Source organism: Oncorhynchus masou, chromosome 16, assembly GCF_036934945.1.
Source record: "Oncorhynchus masou masou isolate Uvic2021 chromosome 16, UVic_Omas_1.1, whole genome shotgun sequence".
NCBI classification, from domain to species: Eukaryota; Metazoa; Chordata; class Actinopteri; order Salmoniformes; family Salmonidae; genus Oncorhynchus; species Oncorhynchus masou.
This window is the reverse complement of record NC_088227.1, coordinates 15,794,797-15,814,495: the sequence shown is the minus strand read 5'-3', so window position 1 is coordinate 15,814,495 and position 19,699 is coordinate 15,794,797. Positions and strand designations below refer to the sequence as shown.

Genomic DNA, 19,699 nt, shown 5'->3' with positions numbered 1-19,699 from the left:
GATATAATTATAAACTGTGTAGTGATGCCTTTTGTCTTTCCTGCTCTTTTCAGTCCACACCCACTTCCCTTTGTCCACCAAGCCGTCATATTGGCTTAGCCCGCGAGGGAACCTCCCCTATCATTTCCTTGTAACCATATCTACTGTGTTGTTTGTTTATGCATTTCTGTGATTGTTTAGTTAGTTAGTATTTACTAAATGATTTAAGACGATTGGTGTATGGATGAGTCATAGTAAAGGCTGGGTTTGTGCAGATAACCAACAATTTATGACGTTTGGAATGAGACTAACGTGTGGTAAAAAATATTTCATTAATTAGGAAACTAATTGATCCGATATTAAAATATTCTAACTTTGTAATCTGAAGATTTTCCTTGGTGCCCAGACTTCCTAGTTAATGAAATTGACATGATTTGTTTAATCGCATAATAATAATTAAAGAGAATTGATTTGATAAAATAAGTCTTCATTTTAATGATGCCAAAAACACAACACTTGACAGGACATGTTATTTCTTGTCATTGATTGCTATGCACGGACCCGGTAACAATCTCAGCCCATTCACAGCACAGCAGTAGCCACTGACAAAGAAGTCCCTCCCTTAAAGGCCATTATGTAGTCAAACTGTATAACCAGCTCTTACAGACATTTTCTCAATCAATACAGTGTTTAAAAGCAATATGAAACATTTACTCTGCCTACAATGATTCATAGGCTACTCTTGGCACAATCAAGCACTCGTTATGGCATTTCACTGAAACACGACGTGACCCCTGAACATAGAGGTGCCTTCAGAGATAGTGACAGGAGCGTGGGTCACTGATTTCACTGCAATGGTTTCGAACGTGAAGGAGGTGGACCTCAGGAGACGGTCGAGTCCCCCGAGACCTCCAGCATTGACTCACCCGACACCCTCAGCTTAGTGTGGACAGGATAGGTCACACTCTCTGGTTTACCAACACGCCTCTTGGAAAATGAGGAGGGGGAATAATAGGCCATGTGACTCAGGCAAGACATTATTAATTAAGGAGTATAATGCCTCTGAGTGACCTTGGATGCAGCCTAATGGCGGAGTTTCCTAGAACATGAAGGACAATAACGAGGTGCTGAAGTTCACAGAAGGTAAGCCAATTAGTAGACAGAGGCAAGGAGCAGTCTTAGCTTGCTCATTAATTTGGCTAAGTAGCAGTTTTATCAAAAGTTGAATAGCTGAATAAAGAAGACATCCACCTTTCAAGATGCTGTCTTACTGGATCAATGACATTTTAAGCCATCTTTATCATATTCATGTTTTTCTCTTGTTTTGACCCATGATCCTTTGCTGCTCTCTTTTGTCACGTGCCTGAAGCAGCTGCCTAGCTGCATTTGAGTTTAAATCCTGAGGGTGCCTTTGTTGCCATGGCAGTCAGAGGGGGTCCCAAACCCCTGCCGGAAATGTGTTGCAGATTGACGTCCTAATGAGCTAGAATAGCATCCCGAAGGCCAGGGTCTCACCCAACGCTCCCATTCCCCTGGTGAGTGAGCAAGGTCCAAACCCCAAGGCATCTCTCAGCTCCTACCAATTAACCCTGGCCTGCCCTGCTCCGCCAAGGTAATTTGCCGTCAGTGACGGGAGAGTCCCCAAGGAGCAGCGGTGGGAGGATCTAGCAATGAGGCAGAACTGACAACGAAGTACTTTTTGTTTCTTTTGATATAATATTTATGCTGAAATAGATATTGGCTTCTTTGGGTTGTTGATTGTTCTTTGAAGCCGCAATGTCATTTGCTTTGATGCTAACTCTACAGATGGCCTCAGTCAAACTTTATCTTCCTTCTCAAATCCAAAACTATCTCCAACTTTATCTGTAACCTTTTTCTGTTTAGGATGAGTATCGGAGCGGGAGTTGTGTGGACAGTAGCCTATATATGCCACGATATTCTATACAAATGTACAAAATCAAAGCAAGAGATACTCTTTATTACTTTGCATGAAGTAACATTCACTACTTTAGAACATCAGAGGATTAGCCAATGCTTCATCCATATCCCACTAGGCACAGACAATTCAATGTCTATTCCACATTGGTTCAACATAATTTCATTGAAATTACGTGGAAACAACGTTGATTTAACCAGTGTGTGCTCAGTGGAATGATATTACCTTATTATTTTAGAAGTGGCTTATGGGAAGATGATATATTATGAATAGTCTACCCATGCTAAAAGAGCATAGCAATAACAGACCAAATCGGCAAGGCAGAGGGTGTATTGTTGAAGACTATGAGAGGCGGATTGGAATTCACGCCACTCCACCTGTCCAAAATAGACTTGCACCCAGACATCCAATGTTTCATTGATGGCTGTTTTCACAAAATACCACCTCTTACAGATAACAAATAGAGGACACAAAAATATTCAAAACAATGTCTTTCTAATTGCAGTCAGATAGACATTTCAGCAAAAGAAAACATGGAAAATATATCAAATGCACACGGCACAGTTTCTCCTGTTCGTATTGACAATGTGCAAACCTTGTTTAAATATGAGGCTTCCTGGAAGTCACACACATCTTGGTTCACTCCCCCTCCAGATGGAACCATCTTATGAGACTCCTCTCTACTCTGGCAGCTCCCAATTCGATACTCTCAGATCTCCTATTGTTCAACATGGGAATGCTATTTACTTCCTTGCTTCCAAAGATAAAATATTTTCCCTTCACAACCGATTCAAAGTTTGTGGGGCGAGAAAACAAATGTTAGGAGAATTTCTTAGTTCATTCACTCTCAGAATTCAAGAGACAAAATGAATATCAGACAAACAGATGTGAGCAGAAATACTCTGTACTGTTTATAGTATTGATTCTATCTTTGTGTTTAAAATACATCTACTAAGGCAAGGTTAAATACTTTTCTGTGAACACATAGCACATTTCCAAGGCTGGGGAGAACAAAATAGTATAGGCTATCATCAAAGACAAATGTTACTCATTGAAAAGCTTAATTTTATTCTGAGAAATGTTTAAATTGTAAATTTTACGCCTTTTTCCTTAAAAAAATAGCAGTGTGTGTTGAGAACAATTACATTATTAAAAGCTCCATAGCAAAATATCTGAACAACTCTTGTACGTACACTGACCGGTTTGAACAAAAAGTACAGCGTGTTGCAACAACACAAAGATTATAGAAATGTCACAAGAAAAACAAACCACTAGTTAATGGTGTAGGTTTCTGTACTTCTAAGTTCACTTTGAACCTACTTTGAAAAAATGTATGAATTGATTTGTGCTGCAAATATCTCACACACGTAACACAGCCACTCTTTCTTTAGACTGCAAACAGACGGACTACCTGAGAGCTCCATCCCAAAACAACATGTGATCACACTTACAATTTACTAAGCAACACTGACAGGGAACAGCTAGAATTGTATTGCAGAATGATTTTGTCACACAAGTAGTGGGCTTCATATAGCCTGGACCCAGATGTGCTTGTGCTTTCTTGCCAACTCATATGGTCCTCATCAGGTGGCAATGACCATAGGAGTTGGCAAGACGGCACAAACACGTCTGAGACCAGGTTTTGTAAGAGTTCCATTTAAAACCTGGTCTCAGAGCTCCCTCGTTTCATAGTGTTGTTCATGAACTGCTTATCGTGTTCAAAGCTGAGGTTATTGTGTGACCTGGAGATCATGAGCAGTTTCTCTTTCTTGGTGTAATCCTGCTTGACTGCTACCTGGGGCAGCTGCAGTCTGTCCATAGGATCCTCCTTGTTCTCCAGCTTCATGTAGCCTTTACTATTGCTGCGGTCTAGCCGAGGCCAGCTGGGATGTTTCCTCTGCTCTGGCTTCACTGTTAGGGTGGTGGGCCTTCGATCCAGGTCCAGAGACTTAGAGTGAGAAGACAGCATGTGGAGGGAGTTGTTGGAGCCGAAGTCCTTGCGGGCAGCCCCGGGGGACAGGTACCTCCCACTGGCAGAGCCTGGGGACAGAGAGCTATGAGAGGACGAGAAGGAGTGGGACTCTGTGGCTGAGTTACTCCTGAGGAGCATGACGTCGGGAGGTTTGTAGGCTTTGGCAATGTCCGCCGGGACAGGCACAGCCAGGGACTCCACAGAGGGAGGTCGGGACCTAACCCGAATGTGCTCCAGGTCCTCTGTGATGTTGTCCATGTCAGGCTCGTCGATCACACAGTTGTTGAGCTTGATAACGGGCAGGGTGAAAGCGCTGATCGAGGACGAGACGATTGACCTGGTCTGGCATCTCTTGGGGAAGCTGCTCTTCTCGTCCCTGTGGCGGCTGCCCTCATGCTGCAGACCAAAGATGGAGCCAGAGCGCTCTCTGTAGAGTGAAGGCAGGAGACCATGCCCCCCTTTGGCCTCGTTGAGAAGGCCCTCCTCGTCCTCCGTAGAGCTGGCCCTGCGAGACACCCTCACATTGTTCCCCATGCTGGGGAACCCTAGCAGGGTGTTAGCAGCAAGCTTGGAGGCACACTGGTTCTCATAGGTCCTGACCTCATGCTCCCCATAAGAGCCGGAGTAGGCCCCATTCATGTACTTGTGCTCTTTGATCCTCAGGCTGTGGATGTCGATGACGGTGGAGTACATGTCTCTCATGTGGATCACCTTGGTCTCCCGGTCCCTGTTTTCGTGCAGGATGGCATTGGCACAGATGAAGATGAAGATACCGATACCCATGGTGAAGGGGCCCAGCATCTTCATCTTCTCAGAGTGCAGGTGCTGCTCAAAGAACTGGGCCAGTGTACCGCTTTCCTCCTGGGTCACCCTGGTGTCGTTGGTGGATAGCTTGGCGTTGGCCGCTACGAGATCCTCTCTGTGTGGCCAGTAGCCCAGCACGGCCATGGCGATGCCCATCAGCAGGATCAATACACCCAGGATGAGGAAGAACCCAGAGGCAGAGTAGAAGCGGATCTTTCCCCTGACCACCACTACGTCGGCTCTGGGTTTACGCTTGGCCCTCCTCTTCTCCTGGGCCTCTCCTGGGGCTGGGGACTGGATGGGCAGGTGGTGTTGGGAGCGGGCCGAGTCCTGCCTCTTCAGCGCAGCAAGGTGGCCCGTAATCACTCCACCAGCTGAAATCATCACTACCGCTGTCCACGGCCCTGTAAAGACAAACAGAGAAGGGGAGTGAGACGCATCTGGTATGTTTACTAATGTCTCTTCTCTAGTTGCTGGGTTGCTGGCACTGTCCTCCTGGTATTCCCATGGTGGGAGGCAGAGCAACCATAACCTTTGGGGGGCGTCATCAAGCTGGGAACAGCATCTGCAGAAACTGCTCTTATGCTTGCTTTGGTAATTAAGAATGATGACAATTATGTTCTAATATTAATTCTAGTCACAGCCCATAGGCAACAATTAATCTGGCAATCTGGTGTTTGCCCTATTTGTTTTTTTCTTGTTAAAAGAAAGGAGAGCCTTTTTGGAAGCCAAAATGATGATTGAAATGGCAAATTGCATTATGTTTGTGAGCGAATGAATACAGATTTAGCTGTGATATAGCACTTTACATTTACACATGTCCCCTGCCTTTTCCGCTCCAGCTGTTTGTATCTCTCTCTCTCTCTCATATATCTGTCACTCTGTCTCGCTTTCTCTCTTACACACACCACAGACAAGCACACACAGATGCTCTTTTCCAAATGACTCCATCTATTTGTCATCTCAGGAGGAACATCTCATTTCCTAGTAAAAGGGTTTAAAGAAATATAACAGGCCGTTACTTAGTCCCTATGATCTTAAACGGATCTTAAATTAAAAAGTATAGAATTAGTTATGGCAGTCTATTAATGGAGATGACTCACAAGGGACCTTGAAATATATATATTTTACAGTAAAATAGAGCCTCAGCTAACACAAGCAGCACTGGTCAGTACTACTCAGTACTCAACTGTACTGACTACCATACACCATCCTATTTCAACATTTGCCAATGAACCATGACAATCAATTTATGGGAGAAATATGCTATCTTTTTAGGAACGGTAATCTCATCAGTGTTTCCAATAAAACCCCTTCAAAAGTACCAACAACCAGGTTGAAGGCAGGAGAGGTGCAGATACATGGTGCTTCACCAAGAGGTGTGTGGAGTGAATCCTCAACATCCTCTCTCTGTCAGCGCGAACAACAGGGGGTACTGTAGTGTGGACAGGTTGTCATGTTTACACACCAGAGTGTGTACGAGGAGCACACTCTCGCTCTATAGGGAATATTTACACCACCAGTCAGAAGTTTTAGAACACCTACTCATTCAAGGGTTTTTCTTTATTTTTTTAAACTATTTTCTAATGAAGATATCAAAACTATGAAATAACACATATGGAATAATGTCGTAACTAAAAAAAGTGTTAAACAAATCAAAATATATTTGATATTCTTCAAATAGCCACCCTTTGCCTTGATGACAGCTTTGCACACTCCGTTACATGTAAGGGATTGCAAAAAATGGTAACTGTAATCCGTACATTAACAGCATCAATATTGTTATCAGATTACAGATACTTTTGAAAAACTAGATGATTACTTGGAGGATTACTTTTAAATTCAGAAAGGATGCTCAATGACATTCAAATCAGCATTGACCATTTTTATCCATGTTTTTACCACCTGAGTGAGGCTGACCACAAGTCAGAGACCACTATGATGACACACCAAATGTTTTTTTTAAATTAATTAATTAATTAAACCTTTTTTTTTAACTAGGCAAGTCAGTTAAGAACTAATTCTTATTTACATAAAAGGCCTATCCCGGTCAAACCCTACCCCAGACGACTTTGGGCCATTGTACGCCACCCTATGGGACTCCCAATCACGACCGGTTGTGATACAGCCTGAGATGCAGTGCCTTAGACCTCTGCACCATTCGGGGGCCTTGATAGATCGCGGGAAAAGAGCAGGAATAGGCTTTTGTAGGCTACAGTCCGAGCTATGTCTTCTAATGGTGGGGCTGCTGTCGGCATCTAAAGATTATCCAACTTTATTAATAAACACCTGGAGGTAAGGATGACAGCAGCAATGTAGTTTACGGCGATATGGATATCACGTAATATTTATATTTACATAGCGCATTGATGTGAGTCACACTAGTACTCTCTCATTTAGCTATTTGCGCCTAACGCATTGGGGCTGTTCACAAATCTAAATGTGTATTTGAACCCAATAATGATTGAATTCGAGAAGTTTAGGCTGCCTATCAATCATTGTTTTTGAAACCAGTGGACAGCCAGTGAAAAATGTGCTCTTGCAAAAGCTGCGTAGAGCGGATTCAATGGAATAAAAGTGGGGCTTTTATTGCTCAATCTAATTCATGCTGATAAAAAAGAAATCCATAGGTCTAATGGACACATGCTCAACCTTGCACACTTTTGATAGACTTAAAGGGGCAATCTGTAGTTGCTACATCCATTTTTGTATTTACACAGTTGAAGTCGAAAGTTTAAATACACGTTCGTTGACACGACTCCGACCGAAGGACACTCCCCTTCACGTTCGGGTTGGCGCTCAGCGGTCGTCGTCGCCGGCCTACTAGCTGCCACTGATTATTTCCTCCCCCTCCTTATGTGTTTATTGAGTGCACCTGTTTTGAGTTAGGTAGTTAGTAGTAAGGCTTTATTAGTCAGCCGGCCCGCCTGGTTCTTTGTGCGGGATTAATTATTGTGACCGTCTGTTTGGTGTACTTGTGTGCACGTCTATGAGTTTTGTGTTTTCCCATTTTGTGGGGGTTTTCTGGACAGTTTAAGTCCCCCTGTTTGGGGCATTTGTTTGTTCATTACGCCCTGTGTTTTCGTGGGGGGTTGGTTTATGTTTGCCGTTTCTCTGTGCATTAAAATAGCACTCCCCTGAACTCTCTGCTTCCTGCGCCTGACTCCTCACCCACTACACTCAGACCGTTACATTAGTGAAATACATTTAAACTCAGTTTTTCACAATTCCTGCCTCCTGTGCTTGACATCATGGGAGAATCAAAAGAAATCATCCAAGACCTCAGAAAAGAACATTGTAGACCTCCACAAGTCTGGTTCATCCTTGGGAGCAATTTCCAAATGCCTGAAGGTACCACGTTCATCTGTACAAACGATAGTAAGTATAAACACCATGGGACTACGCAGCTGTCATACCACACAGAAAGGAGATGCGTTCTGTCTCCTAGAGATGAACGTACTTTGGTGAGAAAAGTGCAAATCAACTCAGAACAACAGCAAAGGACCTTGTCAAGATGCTGGAGGAAACAGGTACAAAAGTATCTATATCCACAGTAAAAACGAGTCCTATATTGACATAACCTGAAAGGCCGCTCAGCAAGGACGAAGCCACTGCTCCAAAACCACCATTAAAAAGCCAGACTACGGTTTGCAACTGCACATGGGGACAAAGATTGTACTTTTTGGAGAAATGTACTCTTGTCTGATGAAACAAAAAATAGAACTGTTTGGCCATAATGATCATCGTTATGTTTGGAGGAAAAAGGGGGAGGCTTGCAAGCCGAAGAACACCATCCCAACCGTGAAGCACGGGGGTGGCAGCATCATGTTGTGGGGGTGCTTTGCTGCAGAAGGGACTGGTGCACTTCACAAAATAGATGGCATCATGAAAGAGGAAAAGTATGTGGCTATAGTGAAGCAACATCTCAAGACATCAGTGAGGAAGTAAAGCTTGGTCGCAAATGGGTCTTCCAAATGGACAATGACCCCAAGCATACTTCCAAAGTTGTGGCAAAATGGCTTAAGGACAACAAAGTCAAGGTATTGGAGTGGCCATCACAAAGCCCTGACCTCAATCCTCTAGAACATTTGTGGGCAGAACTGAAAAAGCATGTGCGAGCAAGGAGGCCTATAAACCTGACTCAGTTACACCTGCTCTGTCAGGAGAAATGGTCCAGAACTCACCCAACTTATTGTGGGAAGCTTGTGGAAGGCTACCCAAAATGTTTGACCCAAGTTAAACAATTTAAAGGCAATGCTACCAAATACTAATTGAGTGTATGTAAACGTTTGACCCACTGGGAATGTGATGAGAGAAATAAAAGCTGAAAGAAATAATTCTCTCTACTATTATTCTGACATTTCACATTCTTAAAATAAAGTGGTGATCCGAACTGACCTAAGGCAGAGAATTTTTACTAGGATTAAATGTCAGGAATTTTGAAAAACTGAGTTTAAATGTATTTGGCTCAGGTGTATGCAAACTTCCGACTACCATTCAAAAGTTCGGGGTCACTTAGAAATGCCCTTGTTTTTGAAAGAAAACCACATCTGTTGTCCATTAAAATAACATCAAATTGATCAGAAATACAGTGTAGACATTGTTAATGTTGTAAATGACTATTGTACCTGGAAACGGCTCATTTTTAATATCTACATAGGCATACAGAGGCCCATTATCAGCAACCATCACTCCTGTGTTCCAATGGCACGTTGTGTTAGCTAATCCAAGTTTATAATTTTAAAAGACTAATTGATCATTAGAAAACCCTTTTGCGATTATGTTAGCACAGCTGAAAACTATTGTGCTGTTTAAAGAAGCAATAAAACTGGCCTTCTTTAGACTAATTGAGTATCTGGAGCTTCAGCATTTGTGGGTTACATTACAGGCTCATTGTAAACATTATACAGTGTTTGTTTACATTTACAGTCTCATAACATGGTTAAAACAAAACATTTTATATCACGGATGGTCAGTCCTTGCATCCATAGCTTTTCTATTAATCTGAGAGTGGTTACATTTCTCCAGGCCCAAATACTTATTTTCCACCATAATTTGCAAATAAATTCATTAAAAATCCTACAATGTGATTTTCTGGATTTTTTTTCTCATTTTGTCTGTCATAGTTGAAGTGTACCTATGATGAAAATTACAGAACTCTCACATCTTTTTAAGTGGGAAAACTTGCACAATTGGTGGCTGACTAAATACTTTTTTTGCCCCACTGTACATTTTAGTCTTCTCTAATGCCTCTTAAGGGGAAAGTAATCTCAAAGTAACGGAATGTAATCAAATTACGTTACTGAGTTTGGGTTATCCAAAACTTACTTTATTTGATAACAATTTTGGACAGGTAACTAGTAACTGTAACAGATTGCATTTAGAAAATAACCTACCAACCCTGCATCTGAGTACATCCCTCAAGGCACTTCCTTATAGTAGTTTAAGGTCACTGCACATGATTGCATGGTGAAAATACTAGATGGATCTACAAAATGTGTTATTCCCATTGCAGACAGAGAGGAAACTCTTGGGCGGATGCATGACAGTTGTATGACCCACTTCTCTGACTGTATCCATCCCCCACCCACCCAGTACCCCCCCACCCCCACCCAGCATTAGGTCTGAGAGGAGGTGTGGGTGGTGTAGCCTTTTGATGTCGACTTATCTAAAGTTCACCATGAAATACCAGGATGAGGAGAGAGAGAGGAGCAGTGGGCGGCAGGGGGTGGATTATATCAATACATCGGAGAGTGCAGTTCCTGTTGACTTTCTTTTCTTCTTTCTAACGATGTGTTTGGAACATAGAACATTGCTCGAATGCCACACGTTTTTTTTGCAAAGGACACACAGGAAATCTAATAAGAGTAGGACACCCCATGAGAATCATAAACATCAGTGGACATAAAAAAAACCTGTTCTGTCAGAGATAAAACAGAATAGATGAAAAACAGACAATAATATGTCAGGGTGTCAGTGAATATACATGTCTGTTCAGTGTTGAAAACCAAATCTAGTCTTCTCAGATTGTAATGTGTCAAACTTGACATGAGTTTAAATGATCAGATAATGCAAAATGTTGAAGGAAAAAAAAATCCCTTGCTGCTTTGGCAAATGATTTATTGACAGCAGCCATAGCAGATGAGATGAGGAGGATTGTGGTCCGGGCATTATTGTTGTGATCAAGGGGGCAGCCTGGTCTCATAGACTAGACGTAACATAGTAAATGTACATCTGTGACGCTAAAATTAGTATGATATGTTTGGTATGGTTACATAAGACAGATGGTTATGTAAGTCAACCACTCTCATAACCCTAACCTTGACCCTTTAACCTAACTCCTAACCTTAACCCCTAACCCTAACATCTAGCTAACATTAGCCACAACATATTGTTATTCGTAACATATCATATCAAATAGATGATACCACATGAAACATAACATATCACTCTAATTGGAGTGTCTCGGATTTACCTGTACTATGTTACATCTACCCATGAGTCCAGGTTGAAGTGGGAGGTGTTGTTCCAGACGCTGCATAATGTCTGGATTAGTGAGAGGGTGAGTGAGAGAGAGAGAGCCGTGTCAGTAACTTCTAGACGGGCGCGTGTGTGCAGTGTGTGGGTGGGCGGTGTAATGGTACCGCTGGTTCCAAGAAAATGAATAATTTGCACAGTAATGCAATAAACAATAATATAATCAATCACTGCATGTGCACGTGTAGAGATACAATATGTGAAAACCTACAAACACCAGATCAATAGAACATTTGCTGCTATGTTCCCATTCTCATTTTCAAACAAAATGCCTGCAGGGTAAATTGTTTAAAACAGATATGATGTAATGATAAAACAGCCTGTGATGAAACGATGGGAAGGAATTTTGAATTCACCAGAATAAAATAAAAAAAAATTGAGAGATCAAAGTGGTGAGAAGGATAGAAATGATATTTGATACGAGCGCAGCTCCATGAGACGACCCAGTCAATGGGATTCGATAGATAAAAACATCTGTTTAAATAAAGGTTCAAATAGAACCATGTAAATAATCGTTATTTTAATACAGAAAAGGCCATCGAGGACAAGACATTTTTTCTTGAAGAATAATGTAATTGTTTCTTACCTGTAAAATATGGTGCTTCTTTCTAGCTGGTGTTATTTGCCCATTACGCATGGAAAATTATAACGCAAGCCATGTTTCTCGACACTCGTGGTTGGCTTGCTATGTCCGTTTGTATTCCCATTACATTTATAATCGAGTGCCGATACGAAAAAGAATGAACTTCCAAAGCGAAAAGGTTTCATTGTTTCGCTCCATTTCCAAAACGCGCACCTGGACTGTTGGCTACACGTCTGTACTAACTGTTCCAAGCTGCGCAGGGCGCAGAGAATGTCTACTGTTGTTTTACTGTCAACCGTCTCAACTTTTTGTCACTAAAGATCCGGTGATCCACACACAGTCGACTATAACAAATCAAATACGTGTTCTGTTTAGCCTACTAACTTTAAAGTATTCACATCTGGGGACAAAGCGTACGTGAATTCTTTTGGAGTTATACCAAGACGCCTTATCATGTCCACTTTCTATTCTTCCATGGAATGGTAGCTTGTAAATAGGCTCTCTCCACCAGCTGGCTTCAGTTCGGAATAATGCATTTATTTGCGATGTAGACCAGGAAAAGCATTGTACTCCCACAGTGAGTAGAAAAACAACAAGAGAAAGCTTATTTGAATAATTTATGCGTGGAGAAGTCAAGCATCTGAATACAATATTACCATAATAGTTTACAATGTCCCCAATGCAAAGACAATAATTGATGCAAATATCGATAACAGGTAGTAATCTAAGCTCCCTGCATGTTGCTTTCAATCTAGAGATGCAAATGATTGAGTTAACCAAATCCTTTGATGATGACCATTTTAAGAATGCAATCATTTATAATGTCTCCATAACACAGACATAATAGTCTATATAGCCACTGAATCAAGATGAATCTCATTCCCTGTTCCTACTGCCTACATGCTGTGATGAGCAAGCACACTCGGAGTAAACAACCAACTGTAGCTTATTGTAGCAGGAGCAATTAAAGGGTTAAAAGCCCAGAGATCTATATCGAAATGTTGCAGATGTTTGAGTCTGTCATTTCCTGTGTTTATGCAATGCAAGTCTGGCTCAACTGGATACCAAAAAAAAAAACATATTCACTCGGGGCTTCGAGAGAGCTAGGGCTTAAAGTGTACGTGGCTGGGTTTTTATAATAATTTCTCCACTGTGATACTGCCTAAATGTTCTCATTTGAAATGGGACTAACCCAACTTCTAGTATTGTTAGGTTCCACTTCAGCCTTTGGGGTTGAGGGGCTGAGGAAAGGAGTTTAAAGAGGGGCTACGCCTATTCTGTCTCCCAACCCCTCTGGTCCTTGTTTGGAATTCTCAGGGTTTGTCAAATGAGGAGATTGACAGCATTGTTAAGATGGCGCCGAAGAGAATGTCTGACGTTTTACATGCCCGTAACAAATTGTGCTATTTTGTTTTTTTTGCATTGTTTGTAACTTATTTTGTACATAATGTTGCTGCTACCGTCTCTTATGACTGAAGTAATTTCTGGACATCAGAACTGGGATTAGTCACCACAAACTGGAGGAATCTTTTTCCTTTAATGAGTCCGACGAGAAAGATATACTGCTCTCCCGGGAACAGGCCCAAATCCCTCTCATTTGCATGGAGAAAAGACGGAGGAAAGGAGGATGCAGATCAGGCTGTCTTTTGAGAATCCATAGGCGAGCGAGTAAACTCCCACTGCCATCAATTCTACTTGCTAACATGCGATCATTGGAAAAATAAAACTGATGATCTACGATTATGATTATCCTACCAATAGGATATTAAAAACTGCCATATCCTATGTTTCTTTGAGTCGACACGGATAATATAGAGCTGGAGGGATTTTCAATGCACCGGCAGAACAGAGAAGCTACGTCTGGTAAGACGAGGGATGGGGGTGTGTGTCTTTTTGTCAATAACAGCTGGTACCCATTGTCTAATATTAAAGAAGTCTCGAGGTATTCCTTGCCTGAGGTAGAGTACCTTAATGATAAGCTGTAGACCACACTATCTACCAAGAGAGTTCTCATCTATATTATTCGTAGCCGTCTATTTACCACCACAGACCGATGCTGGCACGAAGACCGCACTCAACCAACTCTATGAGGCCATAAGCAAACAAGACAATGCTTAGCCAGAAGCGGCGCTCCTAGTGGCCGGTGACTTTAATGCAGGCAAACTAAAATCAGTTTTACCAAATTTTTACCAGCACGTCACATGTGCAACCAGAGGGAAAAAACTCCAGACCACCTTTACTCCACACACAGAGACTCATAGAAAGCTCTTCCCCGCCCTCCATTTGGCATATCTGACCATAATTCTATCCTCCCGATTCCTGCTTACAAGCAAAAACTAAAGCAGGAAATTCAGTGACTCGCTCAATATGGAAGAAGTCAGATGACATGGATGCTATGCTACAGGACTGTTTTGCTAGCACAGACTGGAATATGTTCCGGGATTCATCCAATGGCATTGAGGAGTATACCACCTCAGTCATTCATCCAATGGCATTGAGGAGTATACCACCTCAGTCATCGTTTTATCAGTAAGTGCATCGACGACGTCGTCCCCACAGTGACCGTACGTACATATCCCAACCAGAAGCCATGGATTACAGGTAACATCCGCATCGAGCTAAAGGCTAGAGCTGCTGCTTTCAAGGAGTGGGACACTAATCTGGATGCCTAAAATAAATACCACTATGCCCTCAGATGAACCATCAAACAAGCAAATTGTCAATAAAGGATTAAGATTGAATCCTACACTGCCTCTGACGCTCTTTGGATGTGGTAGTGCTTGCAAACTATTACGGACTACAAAGGGAAACCCAGACGCGAGCTGCCCAGTGACGCGAGCCTATCAGATGAGCTAAATCCCTTTTTATGCTCGCTTCGAGGCAAGCAACACTGAAGCATGCATGAGAGCACCAGCTGTTCTGGATGACTTTGTGATAACGCTCTCAGTAGCCCGATTTTCAAAGCCACGGGCATAGATGGATTACTAGGACGTGTACTCAAAGCATGCGCGGACCAACTGGCAAGTATCTTCACTGACATTTTCAACCTCTCCCTGACTGAGTCTGTAATACTTACATGTTTCAAGCAGACCAGCATAGTCCCTTTGCCCAAGGAAGCAGACCAGCATAGTCCCTTTGCCCAAGGAAGCCATTGAAGTAAAAGTAACCTGCCTAAATGATTACCGCCCCGTAGCACTCACATCGATAGCCATGAACTGCTTTGAAAGGCCGGTCATGGCTCACATCAACAGCATCCTCCCGGGTACCCTAGACCCACTCTAATTCAAATACCGTCCCAACAGATCCACAGATGACGCAATCTCAATCGCACTCCACAGTGCCCTTTCCCACCTGGACAAAAGGAACACCTATGTGAGAATGCTGTTCATTGACTACAGCTCAGTGTTCAATGAGACAGCCTATTGGGAGGAGGTCAGAGAACTGTCAGTATGGTGTCAGGACAACAACCTCTCCCTCAATGGGAGCAAGACAAAGGAGCTGATTGTGGATGACAGGAAAAGGCGGGCCATACAGGCCCCCATTAACATCAATGGGGCTGTAGTGGAGTGGGTTGAGAGTTTCAAATTCCTTGGTGTCCACATCACCAACAATCTATCATGGTCCAAACTCACCAAGACAGTTGTGAAGAGGACACAAACCAAACCTTTTCCCCCTCAGGAGACTGAAAATATATGGCATGGGTCCCCAGATCCTCAAAACGTTCTACAGCTGCACCATCGAGAGCATCCTGACAATTTGGATCACCGCCTGGTATGCCAACTGCTTGGCATCTGACCGTAAGGTTCTACAGAGGGTAGTGCGTACGGCTCAGTACATCACCGGGGCCAAGCTTCCTGCAATCCAGAACCTATTTAATAGGCGGTGTCAGAGGAAAGCCCATACTATTCCATTGACCTCCCCCCCCCACCTACATGTACAAATTACCTCTAAACCTGACCCCTGTATATAACCTCGTTATTGTAATGTTACTGTCTTACTTTTTATTATCTTTTACCTTAGTTGATTTGATCAGTATTTTCTTAACTCTTCTTGAACTGCACTGTTGGTTAAGGGCCTGTAAGTAAGCATTTCAAGGTAAGGTCTACATTTGTTGTATTCGGCGCATGTGACAAATAAAGTTTTATTGATTTGATATGAGGACCTTGGTGGTTTATTTGTGTGTTATTTATGGCTTTTCCGATTGCTCTAAGAGGGCGGAGTCGGTGTGCTGCGGCAAGTTGGGATTAGTCTGGGTAACATTTGAGACGCAGCCTTGGTGTGATGATAGATACACTGGAGTATCACTCTGCTGTCAATCTGAAGCAAATTTTCTGAGTGTGAGCATCTCAGCTGCATGTGGTCACATCCCACTGCCTAACTGTCTAATAACATGAGTGAATGGAGCCAGACTAGTGAATCTCAGTGAGGGGACAGGTTTTTATCCATGCATGTCCTGAGATCGTTATCCACACCAGCTGTAACTCAGTTGAATGTGCTGCATAACACATGCGTGACGAATGTGTACACACAGCACTATAATTGTGGTCTCTTTTTTTGTGTGTACATTCACTATCTTAAACCCTATTAAATTAAGCATATTGTGAGGAGTATTTCTGTTTTATACAGAAAAGCTGCTGAATTGTGTCAGGGATGTCAGTGAAAGGGCACTGTCTATTTTTCTAGGATGACATACAACTCAATTTGATGGATACATTATCTTCTGTTGATGGCTGAGATGAATCATGTTCGTGGTGTTATTTTCTTTTTATGTAGCTCTTTCAGTGAATCCCTCAAAGCCTTTTCCAGATCAGTTACGATGTATGGCATCCTTTAGGCTGCCACGGTTTCCTTGTGACTGTTGTGGTGTGTGAATACATTTGTCATTCATTTCATCTGAATGTTGGTCATACATTACAATTACCACTTTAAAGTGAATCCTCCTTGTACATGCTTCACATGCACAGTACATCAGGGCGTACATAGCGGCATCTTGAATATGATACATTAAGACATTAGATGCTGAACAAAACTCATTTAGGATACATTTATGAAATGTGTTGTTTTTTAAAAATTAAATACCAATATTCTGGATTATAGCATCTCAACTCAACACAGTCCCAAATACTCACAGTTCTCAAACTTAAGCTTGTGATAAAATCCACCCACACGAACCCTAGTGGAACAGAAGTGTAGTTCTAGTGACCTTTCCAAACAGTATTCATGTTTTTTTAACCTTTCCTTAACTAGTACGTGTAAATACAGGTCACGTGATCTTATCAATTACATGGAGTCAAAAAACTGGAGGGTGACCTATTGGTCAGGTCGAGTGTCACAGAAGATCATCGTGTGTTTCCCAGAGGTTACGCTCAGGAGAGAGGAAAGCGCATCACCCTGCGGAAGAGACAATGAACATCTGAGGTATTTTGAAGAAAAATCAAAAGGGGGTTTTTGTTTCTGATCTTCTCAGCAACCTTTGTATTAAGCAGCTCTCAGGTGCCCAGCCTTCCTTGGAGTGTATTTCTATAGAAGAGAGCTGAGTAGGTGCTGTGCTGCGGGAGAAGCACACAGTGAAGTAAAGCTTATTTCAACGGTCGGGCCAAATGCTGTCTCCCCAGATTAATCTCCTAACGTTCTGCAGGCTGTGTAGGTGTGATCATAAACCACCCCCGGGTCTAAAGATAGGTTACCTCTCGCAATTAGGATTTCACATGAAGAAAACTCGTCATCCTGACATTAAAACTAACAAAGACTGGGTAAATCTTGTGACGACAACGGTCTGGTCTGGATTCAGTCAATATTTGATTGACACAGAAGTTTGCCGTCATTCCTATCTTTTGTGTAAAATGGGGCGGAGGTTCAAAGCGTGATTATTTTACCCTGACAATTTCTTTGAGTACACTGTTGTCACTGAGTAACTGTTGAGTGATTTGTTAAAAAAATAGAAGCCCAGTGGGCAAAACCTGATGGAAAATACATTAGTATAATTATGGTCACAAACTTATTGAAAAATGACTTTTTTTAAAAAGAATTTTTACTGACCAGAATATGACGTATTTTTCTGACCACCATACCATACGACCAGATATTATGTACTGGTCAAAGTTAAGACCTCATCATAGGTGGTCATTACCAGGTTGAATACAGCTTATTACCTACTGTAAAAAGTATTGCAGAGGAATATACCAATTAATGTTTCAATCTGCAACATATTTTTACATTTCAAATAGATCAAGCAATGGCAAGAATGAATCTACATAAAAAATACCCATCTAGGTACATTAATTGTTTAACAATTCAGACATTACATGCATAGAAAGACTGGGACAGAGAATATAAAGGCCCATTGTTTTTTTAAATGAATGATTCCTCTTCTCTGCAGCTGCACACGTGTGTGAGTTTGAGTGAGCGACCGGGGAAATGAGCAGGAGCGAAATGGGAGAAACTTTACATGACTCACCGATTGAGGTGTCTGTTGAATCGGGACGCAAGGGTTTTGCACCTTGAAATAGGATTTGATTTACTTTACAAACTTATATTAAAATCGGTGCTACTTCAATTGGATCTACTTACAATGAGATCAGGCACTTATGGGCAGCTGAATAGCATGTCTCTTAGGGAACCCAGTCTCAGTGAGACCTGATGCAGAGGAAAAAACATTACTGATCATCACCACAGGTAGTACAAACCTAGCTCTTACCAAACGGGTAAGTAGGATTCAATACACATTGAAGATCAACATTTTGCACACAAAACTTACTGTTAATGACTACGGATTTAAGGACGCGTGGTTCTGTTTGTCCCTTTACCTGGGATGTGGCAGAATGCTTTACTGGTAACTGAGTGGGTGGCCAAGGACTGCTGACCTGCATCAGGTCATTGACAAGTTTCATGAACTGTAAAGACAGAATCGAATCATGATTAACCATTAAGTTCATTAACCTAGCTACTACAGAAGACCTAAGGTTTTCACTAAGTTAGACTTAGCCTAGCAAGTATATTGACTATGTTGCCCCTCAGAAATCTGGCAGTCAGGCAGACAGACGGAGAGAAAGTGAGATGGACAGAAAAACATATGCCTGTAAATGGCCAATCAGTTCCAACTAAAACAGATTCCAATCCAAGTTTTAGTTGGATCTGATATGCCTACCTCCTTATTTAGCTACTGAAATGTAGATAAAACTTGTGCACACATTATGTTAATTGCTGAAAAGCTTATTGTCATATTTTCAGGGGCAATAATTTTTTACTAATTATTGACTGAAATAAATGGGATAAAAATTGGGGTTTTGTAAATCCTGGTAGATTGTAGTAAGATATTGAAATAAAAGGCAAAGGCCTATGTGTTATTTGTTAAATTCTGAAAACAAGTTTAGTTAGTCAATAGAACATCGAAATTGCATACAGTGGAACAGAAGAACATGTGCAGCACAATAAACAGTGCAATTAGCTAACACAGACAAAAGATGACCGTTAGAAGACAACACACACAGCAAGCTACCAGATATCATTCATTTAAAAAAACATGATTTAATTGTACTGCGTTTTAACGGCAGTCAATTTTTGTAAGGGTTTCCTGTATATTGTACATGTTTATCATACACCCTGATACCCTAGAACAAATCTTATGGACAGAATGTTCACTTTTCAATTGGGTGGACCGCAACTACGAAAAACATTGCCATAGTTTGTCAAGAGCATTTATAGCGTCAGAGATTCTCTAAATTAGGGACCATCTCTGATAGATATAGGACCATAGAGACTGTCAACATTTCTTGCTTGCTTATAACCTAACAAATTGGATGACTTGGAGGTGAAATATATCATGTTTCCTGTTTAAAAAAAAAATTGGCTTCATCACCTGCCAGATAAAAACCTCAAATGGCCATAA

At 41.8% G+C, this 19,699-nt stretch overlaps 1 protein-coding gene across 1 annotated transcript; it reads right to left on the bottom strand.

The window, feature by feature from the left end:
- Window positions 1-455: 455 nt before the first annotated feature.
- Window positions 456-12,730, bottom strand: tmem200a (transmembrane protein 200A). Its single transcript, XM_064990893.1, has 2 exons — window positions 11,815-12,730; window positions 456-5,095 (listed from the first exon to the last, which is right to left on the bottom strand). The coding sequence occupies exon 2, from the start codon at window positions 5,073-5,075 to the stop codon at window positions 3,573-3,575; it is 1,503 nt and encodes a 500-aa protein (XP_064846965.1). The 5' UTR covers window positions 5,076-5,095; window positions 11,815-12,730; the 3' UTR covers window positions 456-3,572.
- Window positions 12,731-19,699: the final 6,969 nt, after the last annotated feature.

Bases quoted from the DNA above. Each gene is read 5' to 3' on its own strand.
- tmem200a (XM_064990893.1), bottom strand. From the start codon at position 5,075: ATGATTTCAGCTGGTGGAGTGATTACGGGCCACCTTGCTGCGCTGAAG.